This window comes from Trachypithecus francoisi, unplaced genomic scaffold, assembly GCF_009764315.1.
Source record: "Trachypithecus francoisi isolate TF-2019V2 unplaced genomic scaffold, Tfra_2.0 Lachesis_group12, whole genome shotgun sequence".
Lineage (NCBI taxonomy): Eukaryota > Metazoa > Chordata > Mammalia > Primates > Cercopithecidae > Trachypithecus > Trachypithecus francoisi.
This window is the reverse complement of record NW_022681457.1, coordinates 11,287,483-11,306,820: the sequence shown is the minus strand read 5'-3', so window position 1 is coordinate 11,306,820 and position 19,338 is coordinate 11,287,483. Positions and strand designations below refer to the sequence as shown.

The following is a 19,338-nucleotide window of genomic DNA, read 5'->3' as shown; positions in this document are numbered from 1 at the left end:
AGCTGAAGTTCAGATGGGTCAGCTATAACCCAGAAGGACAAGAATGAGGTCCTGCAAAACTAAGCTTATTATTTTTACTTCAGTAAGGGAGAGACACCTTACAGAGTCTAGTCATGTCTCGGGAGCAGGAAGTCAGAGGACATGTATAGAGTTCTAGAACCTGAGCTGGATGATTTTTAAGGTGGGTGAGTTTTAGGGTGGGTAATGAAAGATAGAGAATTGGTTTGGATTGGACAGAGTTTCAGATAACTGCCTTGCATCGATAGGCCAGAGTCTTGAAGCAAGTGTTGAGGATTAGCATGGGTACGTAAGTCAGGAAGTTGGCTCCTAGTCTTATCTACCAAGAGCAGCTCTTTCCTGGAGCAGGTAGTGAAGGTGTTTTTGTCCAATTCCAGTATTATTTGGCACAAAAACAAGCCTGTATGCTTCGTTCCAGATGGCTGAGTACAGGGACATTAAACCGCACATTGATTTCAGTTTTCAATTCCTATCCTGGGGATATTCTGATTAAGCAGATATGAGATGGGCCCCAGAAATCTTTATCTGAAAATGGACAAGTGTGTGCACAACCCCCCACCCCACTCCCACCCACCCCCACCAAAACTGGAAACATGACTCTTAACAGTGCTGCAACTGTGGGCTTGCAGGGTATAACTGCATATACCCTTTAGGTACTTAAGAAATGTTTCTTCTATTTTACTTCCCTCATCTCTTGTGAAATAAAAAGCTTGATTTATGACTTTAATGCTCGATTACTCTTAATAACATTCAGTGCCCATTGCATTAGGAAATTTTTTTTTTTTTTTTTTTGAGACGGAGTCTTGCTCTGTCGCCCAGGCTGGAGTGCAGTGGTGCAATCTCAGCTCACTGCAACCTCCACCTCCCAGGTTCAAGCCATTCTCCTGCCTCAGCCTCCCGAGTAACTGGGATTACAGGCATGCACCACTACGCCTGGTTAATTTTTGTATTTTTAGTAGAGATGGGGCTTCACCCCATTGGCCATGGTGGTCTCAAATTCCAGACATCAAGTGATCCTCCTGCTTTGGCCTCCCAAAGTGGTGGGATTACAGGCGTGAGCCACTGCACCCAGCCCCATTAGGAAAATTGTAATAATTTTGTTAGGGCTTCTTTCTGTGTCCCATAGGTTGTGTTCCAGGTGCTGCTTGAGGCTAATTTGCTCTTATGATGTTCTCTCTCTACCTCATGAAGGACAAGCGAGGTTGATTCCAGGATGCACGCATGGAACAGTATTTGTTCTACATTGGTCACGAATGAGAATCTGCATGAGCTAGACCTGAGTAACAGCAAACTTCATGCTTCCTCTGTGAAGGGTCTCTGTCTTGCACTGAAAAATCCAAGATGCAACATCCAGAAACTGACGTAAGTGTGAGATGCCAGCTGCTCAAGAGGATACCCTGGGAAAATCACCCACCTTCTCTCTTTTGATGAGTACTTCTTTTTTGAGAAGTACAACTTCTCTGGATCATGAGGTCAGGAGATCAAGACCATCCTGGCTGACATGGTGAAACCCCATCTCTGCTAAAAAATACAAAAAATTAGCCGGGGTTGGTGGTTGGCGTCTGTAGTCCCAGCTATCCAGGTGGCTGAGGCAGGAGAATGGCGCAAATCTGGGAGGCGGAGCTTACAGTGAGCCGAGTTCACAGCACTGCACTCCAGCCTGGGTGACAGAGTGAGACACTGTCTCAAAAAAAAAAAAAAAAAAAAATTCCCAGGAGCTCAACTGCAGAGATCCCGCACGTTTAGGGTGGGACCTGAGAATGAGCGCTTCTCACAGGCTACCATGTCATGCTGCTCTTGCTGGATCGTGGACCACACTTAGAGTAGTGTTGACATGCAGGCCATCCAACCTCTGGCTATCTGTCTGCCAGAAGGCAAGCTAGGTGCTCAGGAGGATACAATAAACTGTGCTTGTATTTATGAAACTACTACTTAAGCAAAGTAGGCTGAAATTTTAAAATGCTGATCTATCACGAATGATCTCAGGCTAGAGGTACCTGTAGACAAAGTAATTTTTCCCTAGGGCCTCAGTCCTGCTGTTTTGAGCTGGATTTGAAGGAGTAGAAAACCTCAAGGGTATAGTGGAGTCAAAGCACTGGAGAGGAGCTGCAGACACGTGTAGTCTGAGACTGTTTCGTGTCTTAAGCAACAGTAGGTAGTGTTTGATGGGACACTGCTGCCTTCCGTGAGTACCGGGCGTCTCCTGTGTGCCAGGTTCTGTTCTCAGTTCGGAGGTTCTAGCAGTGAAGCCAACAGATGACTCCTGCTGTCAGGGATCTTACATTGTGTCAGGAAAGCAAATAAAATGATCAAAATAGGACCCAAGAGGGTGGCATCTCCTGAAGAAAACTGGGGGCTCAGAAAGGATGTGTGAGGAGGAAGGTGGCTTGCGTTTTTTCGGTAGGAAAGGCAAAAGGGCCTCACTCAAAAGGTATTTGGGTAAAGATTGACGTGACTCGATGTAGGGAAGGAGGAGGGACTGTGTCTGTGGATACCTGGGGGAAAACATTCCAAGACAAGAAAACAAGATAGAAGTCACCATGAGGAGAATGTACTTAGGATATTCAAATGATATCAAGAAGGCCGTCAGCACTTCTATTACCAGTTCTGGACATTTATTTCTGTCCAGTGACATGTTGGAGCCAGCTCCTACAAGCTGGTGAGAGCCACTTGTGTGTGTATCTGTCTTTGTAACTCTGTTTAGTGACGGCAAGTAGGCAGCTCGAAATTGGCCATGACTAGCTTGGAGGATTTACACCACAGAAATTGGCGAAGCTATAAATTAGGACTTTTTTTTTTTTTTTTTTTCCTAGAGATGCAGGGGTAACATTTATCAGCATACCACTGCATTTGATGTGTATGTCCTTCCTCTTGGAGGCAACACCAGGGTTTCCTAGGCTTGTCCTGGGATGAATTATGGAGAAAGATGAGCTGCAGAAAAGGGAAAAAGTATGTGAATTAAAAACAGAACCTTTTAAAATAAAGGTGAGCAGGGGGCGTGTCCTCTCCAGAGCTGGAGGACAGCTGTGGACAGAAGCGTACTGGTCCCCTGCTAATATGATCCAAGGAGGAATGAGTGACAGGGTGTCAGATCTGGCTTGAAAATAGGAAGAAATGAGCAAATGGAGGTGGACCTTGCATAACAATTAAGCGGGGAAAACTATAGAGAAATGCATAGCGTTGAATCTGAGGTGGGATTTGTTTGAATGATCTGGCATGTAGGCCAATGAATTCTACCTTGGTTTTCCACCACCATTAGGTCTCACTTTTCCAGGTCTAAAGCCTAGATGCGTGCATTGATTCAACCAGTTAAGAGTGAAAGGTTTGATCAGAATTTTCCTCAGACATCAGTGGTACTGAGTGAGCTGGACCAAACTCATGAGAGGCAGGCATAGGGGGTTGTGGCTTTCACTTATTTTTTAAAAATACATTTAAGTTCATGGGTACAAGTGTATGTTTGTTACACAGGTAAATGTGTGTCATGGGGTTTGTGGTACAGATGATTTCATCACCCAGATATTAATCCCAGTACCCATTAATTATTTTTCCTGATCCTCTGCCTTTTCCCACTCTTCACCTTCCAACAGGATCTGGTGTTCCTCTCTGTATCCATGTGTTCTCATCATTTAGCTCCCACTTATAAGTGAGGACATGTAGTATTTGGTTTTCTGTTCCTGCATTAGCTTCCTAAGGATGATGGCCTCCAGCTCCATGCATGTTCTCGTAAAGGACATGATCTCATTCTTTTTTATGACTGCATAGTATTCCATGGTGTATAGGTACCCCATTTTCTTGTTTAGTCCATCATTGATGAGCATTTAGGTTGATCTCCTGTCTTTGCTATTGTGAATAGTGCTGCAATGAACATACATGTGCATGTGACTTTATATTAGAATGATTTATGTTCCTTTGGGCATATACCCAGTAATGGGATTGGGCAGTCGTCTTTTTAAATTTTTCTTTTAATATTAAAATTTTGGTCTTATTTAGTTCTCAAGATAAGGAGAAAGAAGTTCAAGAAAATGCAAGACAGTTATTTTTGCTGGGCTTGAGTTATTCTTTCTAGGTTGGATTGTATGTGTGTCGCGGGGGGTCACACATACAATACACCTACTCCTAGAAGAGTAGGTGGCCCCAGGACGTCTTCATGGCAGATCTCTAGGAGAGGTGGAGAGGGAGGGGAGGGATTCCTCACTTCGTACGTGCAACCGAGTTTACTGATTTTTGGGAGGAGTATATATTAGTTTTCATTTTCAAGGTCCAGTACCATGGCTCAGCCATGGTTTTAGATGCCTTGTGTACCCTGTATAACCTTGGCAGTGCGTGTGGTAGAAGGCTGGGTGAGGAGGCAGACGGGATGCTGGAAACCAGTCTTCTCCCCCAGTCCAGCTTTCATGTCCCTTCCCTTCCTCAGGTGCAAATCGGTAACTCCCGAGTGGGTTCTGCAGGACCTCATTCTTGTCCTTCAGGGTAACAGCAAGCTGACCCATCTGAACTTCAGCTCTAACAAGCTGGGAGCGACTGTCCCCCTGATTCTTAAAGCTTTGAAACATTCAGCTTGCAACCTCAAGTATCTGTGGTAAGTCTCTGGCTCCCTAGATCTGTCAAGGGGGGTTGCAAGACCACCCCTCACTTCCACGATCCATTGGGAGGGCTGACAGTACTCAGCATTTTAGCAAAAGGAGACAGAGAAAGATGAGCAAAGGAAAATGTTCCTATGTGTGGAGCAGTGGTTCTCAAATTTTAATGTATATCAGCCTCACATTGGGGGAAGTTATTTTTTATTTTTTATTTTTTTATTTATTTTATTTTTTTTTTTGAGGCGGAGTCTCGCTCTGTTGCCTGGACTGGAGTGCAGTGGCCGAATCTCAGCTCACTGCAAGCTCCGTCTCCCAGGTTTACGCCATTCTCCTGCCTCAGCCTCCCAAGTAGCTGGGACTACGGGCGCCCGCCACCTCGCCCGGATGGTTTTTGTATTTTTAGTAGAGATGGGGTTTCACCGTGTTAGCCAGGATGGTCTCGATCTCCTGACCTCGTGATCCGCCCGTCTCGGCCTCCCAAAGTGCTGGGATTACAGGCTTGAGCCACCGCGCCCGGCCTATTTTGTTTTGTTTTTGAGACAGGGTCTCACTCTGTTGCCCACACTGGAATGTAGTGATGTGATCTCCGCTTGCTGCAACCACTGCCTCCTTGGCTCAAGCAATCCTTCCACTGCAGCCCCTGAGTGGCTGGGACCACAGGTGTGTGCCACCACACCCAGTGAATTTTTCTACTTTTTGTAGAGATGGGGTTTTGCCATGTTGCCTGGGCTGGTCTTGAACTCCTGGACTCAAGCGATCTGCCTGCCTCGGCCTCTTGAGTGCTGGGATTACAGGCGTGAGTCACTGTGCCTGCCCCGACCTAGTGGGTGTTTTAAAATACAGATTCCAGGCCAGGTGCGGTGGCTCATGCCTGTAATCTCAGAACTTTGGGAGGCCCAGGTGGGCAGATCACAAGGTCAGGAGTTCGAGACCAGCCTGGCCAACACGGTGAAACCCGTCTCTACTAAAAAATACAAAAATTAGTAGGGCATGGTGGCATATGCCTGTAATCCCAGCTACTCAGGAGGCTGAAGCAGGAGAATCGATTGAACCTGGGAGGCAGAGGTTGCAGTGAGCCAAGATTGTGCCACTGCACTCCAGCCTGGGCAACAGAGCAAGATTCCAACTCAAAAAAAAAAAAAAATGCAGATTCCAGGAACTCAACTGCAGAGATCCTGCACGTTTGGGGTGGGACCTGAGAATGAGCACTTCTAACAGGCTACATGTCATGCTGCCCTTGCTGGATCATGGACCACACTTTGAGTAGCATTGACATGTAGGCCATCCAACCTCTGAAAGGGATGAGGCAGAGGGAGAAAGCTTTCCTTCACGGAGCATGGGGGTCTGTAAATGCAGATCACTCTTTTGAAGAGTAATGGTCTGTCTCGGGGTCTCTGTGATAGGTTGGAGTCCTGTGGCCTTACCCACCAGATTTGTCAGCTCTTTCTCAAACTCACTGAGAACACGAGTCTCAACTTCCTCAGCCTGGGGGACAATGATCTCTCTGATATGAAAAGCCTGAGGGAGTCCTCCACACTACCAACGTGTCCCCTGAAGGAGCTGTCGTAAGTCTTGCGGCCTTCTCAAAGCATCTTCCTTGCAAGTTGGGGTGGCACAGCGGGGGTGGCAGTGGGGTATGCTTTGGGGAACCTCGGGGATCCCCCTACTCTTTACTTGTCACATTGACATACTTAATTTCTTTCTTCCTTCCTTCCTTTCTTTCTATCTCTATCTCTTTCTATCTCTATCTCTTTCTATCTCTATCTCTATCTCTTTCTCTCCCTTTCTATCTCTATCTCTCTCTATCTCTTTCTATCTCTATCTCTTTCTATCTCTATCTCTATCTCTTTCTCTCTTTCTATCCCTTTCTATCTCTATCTCTCTCTATCTCTCTCTATCTCTATCTTTCTATCTTTTTCTATCTCTATCTCTTTCTATCCCTTTCTATATCTATCTCTGTCTTTCTATCTCTGTCTCTTTCTATGTTTCTATGTATCTATGTTTCTGTCTTTCTATTTTTCTATCTATCTATCTATGTCTGTCTTTCTATCACTCTATCTCTTTCTATCTCTATTCTTTTTCTCTTTTTATCTATCTCTCTCTCTATCCCTCTATCTCTATCTCTCTTTCTCTTTCTCTCTCTCCATATCTCTCTCTCTCTCTCTCTGTCTCTCTCTCTGTCTCTATTTCTGTATCTCTCTATATCTCTTTCTGTCTGTCTGTCTCTGTCTCTCTTTCTGTCTCTGTTTCTGTCTGTCTCTCTGCCTGTCTGTCTATTGGTCGTCTATCCTTTTTTTTTTTTTTTTTTTTTTTTTGAGATGGAGTCTCACTGTGTCTCCTAGGCTGGAGTATAGTGGCATAATCTCAGCTCACTGCAACCCCCACCTCCTGGGTTCGAGCAGTTCTCCCACCTCAGCCTCCAGAATAACTGAATTACAGGCACACACCACCATCCCCAGCTAATTTTTGTAATTTTAGTACAGATGGGGTTTTATCATGTTGGCCAGGCTGGTCTCCAACTCCTGACCTCAGTTGATCCACCCGCCTTGGCCTCCCAAGGTGCTGAGATTCCAGGCATAAGCCACTGCACCTGGCCTCTTCTTCCTTCCCACCACCTTAGGTCTCAGTTCCAGCCAGCTTTCCCCTCACTTTGATCATAGCTATCTCACCCAGCAGCCTTTCTTTGCATAATCTCCTTAGGCTTCTTTGATCCTCCCCAGATCTAGGGGTTTTCAACTGGATTCTATTAAATTAGTTGAAACTGGGGATGATTTGATTTTTTCCCCCAGGGGATATCTGGCAATGCGTGGACAACATATTTGGTTGTCCCGATGGTGCGGGGGATGCTACTAGTGGGTAACACCTAGTGGGTAAAGGCTGGTTATTACTGACATCCTGTAATGCACAAGGTGGTCCTGTCATTCTGCAACTAAGTGTGATCCAGCCCACACCTCAACAGGGCTGAGAAAATCCTACCTTGACTCACTTTTTTTTTTTTTTTTGAGATGGAGCCTCCCTCTGTCACCCAGGCTGGAGTGCAGTGGTGCAATCTTGGCTCACCGCACCCTCCACCTCTTGGGGTTCAAGCAGTTCTCCTGCCTCAGCCTTTCTGAGTAGCTGGGACTACAGGTGCCCACCACCATGCCCAGCCTTTTTTTTTTTTTTTTTAAGTAGAGATGAGGTTTCACCATGTTGGCCAGGCTGCTCTTGAACTCTTGACCTCAGGTGATCCGCCTGCCTTGGCCTCCCAAACTGCTGGGATTCCAGGCGTGAGCCACTGTGCCTGGCCCTTTTTCTCCTTTAAGCTTTTGTTCTTTCTCCAATTTAATCTTCCCATAACGTTTGGGTCTCAGGGGTTCAGGGGTTGAGAGAGAAAAGTAGAGGAACCTGAGCATCATGGCTGAGGCTCACCTTGTACCCGCAACTTCCACAGCCTGGAGAAATGTAACCTGTCGGCGGCCAGCTGTCAGGACCTGGCCTTGTTTCTCACCAGCATCCAACACGTAACTCGATTGTGCCTGGGATTTAATCAGCTCCAAGATGACGGCATCAAGCTGTTGTGTGCGGCCCTGACTCACCCCAAGTGTGCCTTAGAGAGACTGGAGTAAGTTCTCCTTGGTTCCGTTTCTAGAAATGACTCTATGGGCACAGATATCAAGAATAATGGTTTCTTCATCTGCTATCTATTTACATGATTAAAAAGTAACATTCACTGAGTCATTACTGTGTGCCAGGAATTGCTCTAAAACAGATTCTGAGTAGCATCCTAGGTCTGTTGATTCCATCTCTAGAGTGTATGCCAAGAAAATTAATTTCCACAAGGACCCCAGGAAATAATGAATTTTTTGGTCAACCCATACGTGAGCTCTTAGCAGAGAGAGAACAAGGCCTCAAGGCTGGGGTGGTAACTATGACATTTACTTCCTGCCCATATGGAAGATACAGTTTCATGAGTGACATATAAAAACAAAACAATAGATATAAAGAAAAACAAAGTAGAACGAGAATAGAATGACAGGGATGGGGTTGATTTCCCAGCAGGGTCTTCTCTCACCAACCTATTTGAAGAGGTGATACTAAAATTAGAGACTCAGATGAAGCAAGGGGAGGCAGCAGTATGCAGAGAAGGAACAGCAGAGTGAAAGGCCTGAGGTTGGGCCGGGAACGGTGGCTTGTGCCTGTAATCCCAGCACTTTGGGAGGCTGAGGCAGGCAGATCACGAGGTCAGGAGTTTAAGACCAGCCTGACCAACATGGTGAAACCCCATCCCTACTAAAAATACACAAAAAAATTAGCCGGGTGTGTGGCATGTGCCTGTAATCCCGGCTTCTCAGGAGGCTGAGGAAGGAGAATGGCTTGAACCCAGGAGTTGGGGGTTGCAGTGAGCAGAGATCGCACCACGGCACTCCAGCCTGGACGACAGTGAGACTCTGTCTCAAAAAAAGGCGTGAGGTTGGAATGAGCACAGTATGTTGGAAGAACAATGAGGAAGATAGCATGGTTGGAGTAAAGTGAGTGAGGGTGATAGTGGGAGGAGATGGAGGTGCCTGGGACATGCTGGGCTGTGTAAGAATCTGTTTTGTCTGGGGTGAGATAGAAAGTCATCCTTGGATTGGAAGTGGGACATGACCTTAATCTGACCTACTTTGAAAGATGGTGCAGGCCGCTGTTGACAGGTAGACAAAATACCAGTCGGGACAGTCGGGACAAAAAGACCAGTATGAGCAAGAGATGGGACTCCTATCGACCAGGAGAGAGTGGCCCACGGGGAGGTTATAGGATTTCAGGATAGATGGGAAGGTAGAACCAATGGGGTTTGCTGATAGATTCAAGGTAGTTTAGGAGGGAGGGTACCAAGAATACCTCCCAAAGGGTGAGGTTGGCAGCTAGGTAAAGGATGGGATCATTCTCCAACACAGGGAAGATGGGGGCAGAGCTGGGTCGGGGTGAAAAGAGTTTGGGTTGGGGATATAGGAGCTTGAGATACCTATCGAATAACCACGCAGAGATGTTCTGTGAGCAGTTGTAGGCAGGACTGCGGGAATCCAGAGGATTGCTGTGTGAGGATGAGAGACCCCATACAGTGTGGACGCATCGTGAGATTCTTTAGATCTCCTCTTCTCTAGCTGCATTGTGCTGCTGTGGTGCAGGTGTGGAATAGAGGGAAAGCTGGGTTTTGCAGAGACTGGACAACTTCCTGAGACTGAGTATAAAAAACAGAAAGGCCAAGGGCCTTTAGGTGTCACCAAGTTCATGATCCTGGAGAACCACGGACTCTGAACTGGCAAAGGAGCAAAGGGCCAGTGCCCACTGAGCACTGAGTCTGCAAGAACAGGAATATCGATAGGTGATTCATATGTATAATGTGAGTTAATCATACATGTGTGTAATTATGTGTATGATAATATGCGTAGAACTGTAACGCCATTATTATTATAATTAGTAGTAGAACCTTAATATAACTATAACCCTAATAATAATTAATTATAATTGTGTTAATTCTACCCGTTATAACATCATACACACATAATTACATATTGTAATTTTAACCAATTATTGTAATTATATAATTACAACTAATTATAATATAGTTATATAGTATAACAAATTATTAAATAATAATGTATATTTATTGTAATTATATGTATATACATGTATAATTGTAACATATATTTCATTATATATTTTAGTGATATATATTATGTAATATGTGTATTATATATGTAATATATAGTTAATATTTAATATATTAATGTATACTATATAACTACGTATATTTTAAAACTTACATGTTAACACAAACATATTATGCAATACATACATATCTAACATATGCCATCTCTATTAGTGACATAATAATCTTCTATAACCTGCACACTGCCTGTTTGCCAAGTGCCATCCCAAGCACATGCACTGCTCATGGGCTCACTGGCAGCTCTCTGCTAGACCATCCTACTGCACTTTGGAAGGCAATGAAGGCTGAAAAGAGTGCAGGAGCTTGTTGAGGGTCTCCTAGCTGCTGACAGACAAACCCATTTGGACCCATGCCCAACTGGCTCCAGAACCTTGGAGCCTTGAAAGTTTTTTCTCTATTTTTTCCTAAACCAATCACTAATGAGAAGCACACACGTGATGTGCCCACTGTAGATATCTGGACCGAGGGAGGGTTATGATACGCAAGGTACTAGCATAGACTGGGTTGGTGTCCAGCGGAAAAGAAAGACCATGTGGTCCAGGGAGCTGCTGCATGTGCAGACTCGGAGGCGGCCTGAGGCTGTGCCCCGGGAGCCTCCATCTGGGCTGCTTCCCTGAGCATCCGTCTCTGTGGCTCTCACCCTGCAGGCTCTGGTTTTGCCAGCTGGGAGCACCCAGTTGCAGGTACTTGTCAGATGCTCTCCTGCAGAACAGGAGCCTGGCACACCTAAATCTGAGCAAGAACCGCCTGGGAGATGAGGGAGTCAAGTTCCTGTGTGAGGCCTTGGGTCGCCCGGATTGTAACCTGCAGAGCCTGAAGTAAGTTTTCTTGGCTCTCTCGCAGTGAGTGGCTGGAGGAGAGCGATGGGAATTGACCCACCCATGCCTGAGTTCCTGATGGGGTTTGAGTGAGGTGTGGACGAGCTCTTTGCCATAGAGGAGCTTCTGGTTTTGTTGGGGGTGTGGGATGGGGAAAGTGGGATGACTGTGAATGTGTATGTGTCCGGGGGACCTCGAGACCAGCCCCCAGGTTTGATGTTTCAATGGGAGGACTTGGGATTCAGTCCGGAGTTGTATTCACGGCTACACTTCATCAGGGTGAAAGGACACAAGGCAGATTAGCAAAGAGAAGGGACTTGGGACAAAGTCCAGAGGAAACCAGACATAAGCTCCCAAGAGTCCTCTTCCCCATGTAGTTACATGTGGGATGTGACAAGGTTTCTCTTCAAATAGCCTCATCTATCCTTTATTCTTTCATCCACAGGGCCCTCCCCTTCCCTTTTCTTCTTTTTCTTTCTGCCTTTACATGTTGAGGCACCAGCGGCTTCTCAGTATTCGCTCACATTCCTTTCCTTATTTGGGAAGAAAACTCACTCTCTAGCTCATCGCAGAAGACTTCTTTGCCTTCTCCCCTTTCTCCCTTACGGGCCCACGTTATCTAAGAGAACGTTCACATGTTTAGCCAATCAGGTCTAGTTTAGATGGTGCAGTTTGACCCCAGCCAATGGGGAAAGGGCACGGGGTCAGGATTTGCATCACGGATAAAAAATTTCATTTTCCTTTGTTCTGGGTGCTCTCCGGGCAACTGGCCAAAGAGAGTGATCCCTCTGGGCAGAAGTAAATTGGCTTGGCTGAGAACTCCTTTGTCTGAGTGCTCGTTTTCCTTAAGATTCCAAGCTTTATTTCCAACATCACACAAGACACACAATTCCTCCGGCCACCAGCTGTGGCAATCATGCCAAGTGCAGTCTACCAGGGCAGCCCATTGGAGACCCTCTGCCCAGGGTTTTTACTGGGTGCTGGTGATGTGTGACCTAGCGTGTACCAAGACGTGAGCCACCGCACCTGGCCGGTCAATGGATTTTTTATTCTTCCAGGGGAATTTGAAACCAAGAGTAGAGAGAAGAGCATATACTCCAATCCATGCTCAAACTTCAACAATTACTGATTTATGACCTATCTCCTTTGATTAAAGCTTCACCAACACTCAGTAACGGGATTGCTGGGTCAAATGGGATTCCTGGTTCTAGAGTGAAGAATGACCACACTGTCTTCCACAATGGTTGAACTAATTTCTCCCTCTAAGATGATTTTGAGGCCCATCCATCCTGTGGGTGATATCTCTTCCTTTGTAAACACAAAGTAGTTTTATATTTGCATCTGCATTTATAAGAATGAAGTTGAGTATGTTTTCAAATGCTGACAACCATTGATAAAAACTTTTTTTTTTTTTTTTTTTTTTTTTTTTTTTTACCAGTTGCATTGTTTTTTTTCCGTACTCACTTGTAGGGAATTCTTTCTTGTTTTTAGAAGCTTAATCTTTTTATTGTAAATTTACCATCTGTATATGTTTTGGGTGTGCAAAGTGTTACAATTATGAATACAAAGTGGAATAATTAAGTTAGTTAACGTGTCCATCGCCTCAAATACTTTTTTGTGGTGACAATATTTGAAATTATGTTTGCAATTTTGAAAGGTACCATGTTCTATTAAGTACATTCACCATGACGTGCAATAGATCTCAAAAAAAAAAATCATATTCCTGCTGAGATTTTTGTACCCTTTGACCACCATGTCTAAACTCTAGGGAGAGCTAACTGTCTTTGGTTTGATTTGTATGTATCATTTATCAGGCTGGCAGTTCTCTTACACTTGGCCTTTGAGGATTTAGCCACATGGACATTGTTCACATAGTCAAAACTGTTTTTATTTATTTATTTATTTATTGTTTTGAGATGGACTCTTGCTCTGCTGCCCAGGCTGGAGTGCAGTGGCACAATCTCGGCTTAGTGCAACCTCCGCCTCCCGGATTTAAGCGATTCTCCTGCCTCAGCCTCCCGAGTAGCTGGGATTACAGGCGCCTGCCACCATGCCTGGATAATTTTTGTATTTTTTGTAGAGACAGGGTTTCACCATGTTGGGCAGGCTGGTCTCAATCTTCTGACCTCGTGATCCACCTGCCTCGGCCTCCCAAAGTGCTGGGATTACAGGCATGAGCCACCGCACCCGGCCAAACCTTTTTTTGCAGGGAAGAGGGGGTTTAAGGATTTTGGATTGCCATGCGCCTTCTCCGCATAAGGGTATCAGCCTTCCAATGTTCTTCTCTCTCCTCCTGTCTCTTCCTTGTCCCTCCTCTCCTCATCCCTCCCCACCTCATCCCATATTTTCTCCAAATAGTCACCTGGATTAACTATCTTGAACTTATTATGGTATAGTAATTTATTCTGGGAAATTCAGACCTGCCATTATAGGAGATTTCTGGTATCTTCAGCTCAACTGTTGAGCTCGAGGGCTGAGAATGGTGCACTGTGATAACCAAGCCAACTGTGGGTGCTGGGGGGTAACCATCACAGAGAGGCACTTCACACTCATGCACCTGCGGGGGGCGTGGGAGGGACAGGGCTGGACTGCTGTACTCTCTGCTTTCTTTCTATCTCAGGCAAACAGAGCACCTGCAGGTGTTTTGGCCCTCCTGACTCGCTTCCTCCTCATTTCAGGCTTGGGACAGAAGTCTGGCTTCAGGGTGTCTCCTTTCCTTGGACGTGAGACAGGCAGGTGTAAACAGTCTGGCTTCAGGGTGTCTCCTTGCCTTGGATGTGAGACAGGCAGGTGTAAACAGTCTGGCTTCAGGGTGTCTCCTTGCCTTGGATGTGAGACAGGCAGGTGTAAACAGTCTGGCTTCAGGGTGTCTCCTTGCCTTGGACATGAGACGGGCAGGTGTAAACAGTCTGGCTTCAGGGTGTCTCCTTGCCTTGGACGTGAGATGGGCAGGTGTAAACAGTCTGGCTTCAGGGTGTCTCCTTTCCTTGGACGTGAGACGGGCAGGTGTAAACAGTCTGGCTTCAGGGTGTCTCCTTTCCTTGGACGTGAGACGGGCGGGTGTAAACAGTCTGGCTTCAGGGTGTCTCCTTGCCTTGGACGTGAGATGGGCGGGTGTAAACAGTCTGGCTTCAGGGTGTCTCCTTGCCTTGGACGTGAGATGGTCAGGTGTAAACAGTCTGGCTTCGGTGTCTCCTTTCCCTGGACGTGAGATGGGCAGGCGTAAACACAGCACAGCTTCAGGACACCATTACTTTCCCCTCTTTGTACGTTTTTATTTTGCAGTTTGTCAGGTTGTTCTTGCACAAGAGAGGGCTGTCGAGAGCTGGCTAATGCCCTCAGGCATAATCGTAACGTGAAAATCTTGGATTTGGGACAAAATGATCTTCAGGATGATGGAGTGAAGCTACTGTGTGAGGCTCTGAAACCTGCACATCGTGCGTTGCACACACTTGGGTGAGTTGATGCTGTTCTCCTCGCAGAGTCTTCCTTCCCTACGTTTGCGGGTATGGAGATAAAATGACAGGATCCCATCAGCGGTTAGAAAGTGAGACAAAGTAAGGACAAGCCCTCCTCTAATAAGTCTCGGCTGGGTGTGATGGCTCATGCCTGTAATCCCAGCACTTTGGGAGGCCAAGGTGGGCAGATCACCTGAGGTCAGGAGTTCGAGAGCAGCCTGGCCAACATGCGGAAACCCCATCTCTACTAAAAATACACAAATTAGCTGGGAGCAGCGGCTCATGCCTGTAATCCTAGCATACGATGAGGTTGAGGTGGGTGGATCACCTGAGGTCAGGCATTCAAGACCAGCCTGGCCAACGTGGTGAAACCCTGTCTCTACTAAAAAACACAAAAATTAGCCAGGTGTAGAGGTGTGGGCACCTGTAATCCCAGCTACTCAGGAGGCTGAGGCAGGAGAATTGCTTGAACCCAGGAGGTGGAGGTTGCGGGGAGCCAAGATCGTGCCACTGCACTCCAGCCTGGGAGACAAGAGTGAAAATCCATTTCAAAAAATAAACAAACAAACAAAAAAGAAATCTCTCCTGCTAGATGGTAAGCTTGAAGTTTTTCGCGTTTAGAGAAGCGTTTTACTCTTGTTACCACTATCCTCGGTACACTGCAAGTATTATTCCTCCCAATCTGTCCACGGTGGGTGGCAGGTACTTGCGGGTGGGTGCAGCCTGCTCTCTCCGCACTGTGAATCTCCACTTCACAGTTGTTAACCGTCATGCAATGTAGACTCAGCAGACTCAGATGAGTTGCTCTGAAACGTAGGAGGTTTTGCTAAATGTGGCTTAAATGACAGCCATTTCTCATGTAGGGAATGGCTCCAGGGCTCGTTAATACAATAGCTCAGTGATGTTTTCTGAAAAGGTGTGTTAGGATTTGTTAGTATCAAATGAACCGACTCAAACTGTAAACCACCTCCAGCATTGTTGGGGTTTACCAGCCACCTCAAACCTCTATTCAGAGATTGTTAAATCTACTCTATAGACACCACAAATAATCATTGGTTTAAACATAAACTAGACTTGTTCGCTCATAGGCCTGAAAGAGACATGAATAGGTTAATGTTATTTGCAGTGCCAAATTTAAGACAGTTTGGCATAAATGCATTCTGAACCAAGTTCGTCTTCAAAAAAAAAAAATCAGTTAATGAAGCAACTTACTGAACTATTTCCTTAAGAGAGAGACTCACTCTGACCTTTTTCTTTCTAAAAGAAGGGCTTTATTGTTTGTTTGTTTTTTTTTTTTAAAGATGGGGTCTCTCACTCTCACCCAGGCTGGAGTGCAGTGGTGCGATCTCAGCTCAGTGCAACCTCTGCCTCCTGGGCTCAAGCCATCTTTTCACCTCAGCCTCCTGAGTAGCTGGGACAACAGATGCACGTTACCACACTCGCCTATTTTTTTCTATTTATTATAGAGATGAGGTTTCACCATGTTGCCCAGGCTGGTCTCAAACTCCTGAGCTCAAGTGGTCTGCCTGCCTCAGTCTCCCAAAGTGTTGAAATTACTGACATGAGTCACGGTGCCTGGCCAGCGTATCACAGTTATTTATGAAATTCAGGTGGAGATTCCTGATGTGTTAAACTGATCTAATGTACTTTCTCACTTTTGTCTTTGTGTTTCTAGTAGCTAGCCAACCCAAATGTTCAAATTTTGTATTGTTGAATTTAGAAATAAGATGGAAAAAAAAGTGGAAATCAGGAATAATAGTGCTATTTCCGTTTTCAGAGATCTAATAAACTCATATCCATTGTATACTAAAATGGTTTGTTTCACATTCTGGCAGGTTAAATTTTTGTTTCCTCCTCAATCAAATACAGTTTAAAATAGTATCTGCCTTAGGCCGGGCGCAGTGGCTCAAGCCTGTAATCCCAGCACTTTGGGAGGACAAGACGGACGGATCACAAGGTCAGGAGATCGAGACCATCCTGGCTAACACAGTGAAACCCCGTCTCTACTAAAAAGTACAAAAAACTAGCCGGGCGAGGCGGCGGGCGCCTGTAGTCCCAGCTACTCGGGAGGCTGAGGCAGGAGAATGGCGTGAACCTGGGAGGCGGAGCTTGCAGTGAGCTGAGATCCGGCCACTGCACTCCAGCTTGGGCGACAGAGCGAGACTCCGTCTCAAAAAAAAAAAAAAAAAATAAAATAAAATAGTATCTGCCTTTGATGGGATTGATGGATGGGTTAGATGAGTTACGTGTCAGTATTTAAAAGGTGACCAGCATGGAATAAGTACTCCACTTTTTTTTTTTTTCTTTTTTTTTTGTGAGATGGAGTCTCACTCTGTTGCCCAGGCTGGAGTGCAGTGGTGCAATCTCAGCTCACTGCAACTTCCGTCTCCCGGGCTCAAGCAATTCTCTGCCTCAGCCTCCCGAGCAGCTAGGATTGGATTACAGGCGCACACTACTACACCCAGCTAATTTTTGTATTTTTTTGTAGTAGAGACAGGGTTTTGCCATCTTGTCCAGGCTGGTGTTGAACTCCTGACCCTTGTGATCCACCCACCTCGGCCTCCCAAAATGCTGGGATGACAGTTGTGAGTCACTGCACCCACCCAGCCCTTTTTTTTCCAAAAGACAGAATCTTGCTCTCACCAGGCTGGAGTGCAGTGGTGTGACCTCAGTTCGCTGCAACCTCTACCTCCCGGGTTCAAGCAATTCTCCTACCTCAGCCTCCTGAGTAGCTGCAACTACAGATACTTGCCAACACGCCTGGCTAATTTTTGTATTTTTTTTTTTTTTTTTTTTGAGACGGAGTCTCGCTCTGCCGCCCAGGCTGGAGTGCAGTGGCAGGATCTCAGCTCACTGCAAGCTCCACCTCCCAGGTTCACGCCATCCTCCTGCCTCAGCCTCCCGAGTAGCTGGGACTACAGGCGCCTGCCACCTCGCCTGGCTAATTTTTTTGTATTTTTTAGTAGAGACGGGGTTTCACCGTGTTAGCCAGGAGGGTCTCGATCTCCTGACCTCGTGATCCGCCCGTCTCGGCCTCCCAAAGTGCTGGGATTACAGGCTTGAGCCACCGCGCAGGGCCCTAATTTTTGTATTTTTTTTTTTTTTTTTGAGGCGGAGTCTTGCTCTGTCGCCCAGCCTGGAGTGCAGTGGCTGGATCTCAGCTCACTGCAAGCTCCGCCTCCCGGGTTCACGCCATTCTCCCGCCTCAGCCTCCCGAGTAGCTGGGACTACAGGCGCCCGCCACCTCGCCCGGCTAGTTTTTTGTATTTTGAGTAGAGACGGGGTTTCACTGTGTTCGCCAGGATGGTCTCGATCTCCTGACCTTGTGATCCGCCCGTCTCGTCCTCCCAAAGTGCTGGGATTACAGGCTTGAGCCGCCGCGCCCGGCCTAATTTTTGTATTTTTAATAGAGAGGGGATTTCACCATGTTGGCCAGGATAGTCTTGATCTCTTGACCTCATGATCCGCCCACCTCAGCCTCCCAAAGTGCTGGGATTACAGGCATGAGCCACCACGCCGGGGCAAGTGCTCCACTCTTAAGCAGTCTGTTTTAGTAATCGTTTTCCTGTAGATGTGATATCTCTTTTCTAACTTCCCAGTCTCAGAGGATTATCTGTTATGCTTTCTTCCTGCCTGCCCTAGGTTGGCAAAATGCAATGTGACAACTGCTTGCTGCCAGCATCTCTCCTCGGTTCTCAGCAGCAGTAAAAGCCTGGTCAGTCTGAACCTTCTAGGCAATGAATTGGATCCTGATGGTGTCAAGATGCTATGTAAGGCTTTGAGAAAGTCGACATGCAGGCTGCAGAAACTCGGGTAATCCCCACTGACTTTTCCACGGGCAAGAACGTACAGGGACAAGGCTAGATTGACTAGGCTTCTAGAGCACGCGTCAGGTTTCCATTGCAGTCAGCTTCCTCGGGCAGTGCTGGCCAATGGAACTCCCAGTAAGAGTGGGAGTGATCTATCCGCGCTGTGCACCTGCCACGTAGCCACTAGCAGCATCTCATCATTGGGAACTTGAAACATGGTTAGTGTGACTGGGAACTGAATTAGTAGTTTTCTTTTTTTCTTTCTCCTTTTGTGAGATAGTGTCTCACTGTGTCACCCAGGCTAGAGTGCAATGGTGTCATCTTGACTCACTGTAACCTCTACCTCCTGGATTTAAGCAATTTTCCCGCCTCATCCTCCCGAGTAACTGGGGTTACATGTGCCCGCCCCCATGATCAACTAATTTTTTTATTTTTGTAGAGACAGGGTTTTGCCTTGTTGGCCAGGCTATCTTGAACTCCTGACCTCAGGTGATCCACCTGCCTTGGCCTCCCAAAGTGCTGGGATTACAGATGTGAGTCACTGTGCTCAGACTGTTGTTGTGTGTGTTTTTTCTTTTTTTTTTTTGAGATGAAGTCTCAGTCTGTCACCCAGGCTGGAATGCAGTGATATGATCTCAGCTCACTACAACCTCCTCCTCCTGGTTCAAGCAATTCTCCTGCCTCAGCCTCCCCAGTAGCTGGGACTACAGCTGCATGCCATCACACCTGGCTAATTTATTGTTGTTGTTCTTGTATTTTTAGTAGAGACAGGGTTTCACCATGTTGGCCAGGCTGGTCTAGAACTCCTGACCTTAGGTGATCCACCTGCCTTAGCCTCCCAAAGTGCTGGGATTATAGGTGTGAGCCATGGCTCCTGGCTAGTGGCCTGTTTTCTTTACATTTAAATGTTTAGTTTTATTAAGTTGGTGCAATGTAATTGTGGTGTTTGCTATTACTTTT

General features: G+C 46.3%; 1 protein-coding gene across 1 annotated transcript in view; it reads left to right on the top strand.

Moving 5' to 3' along the window:
* NLRP13 (NLR family pyrin domain containing 13) overlaps nt 1–18,402 on the top strand; it is a 44,299-nt gene extending 25,897 nt beyond the window's left edge. The window contains exons 6-11 of the mRNA XM_033224526.1: nt 1,210–1,380; nt 4,433–4,597; nt 8,032–8,202; nt 10,941–11,111; nt 14,397–14,567; nt 18,212–18,402. Of these exons, the coding sequence (XP_033080417.1) occupies nt 1,210–1,380; nt 4,433–4,597; nt 8,032–8,202; nt 10,941–11,111; nt 14,397–14,567; nt 18,212–18,386 (1,024 nt within the window). The 3' untranslated portion in view covers nt 18,387–18,402. The remainder of the gene's footprint in view (nt 1–1,209; nt 1,381–4,432; nt 4,598–8,031; nt 8,203–10,940; nt 11,112–14,396; nt 14,568–18,211) is intronic.
* Nucleotides 18,403–19,338: the final 936 nt, after the last annotated feature.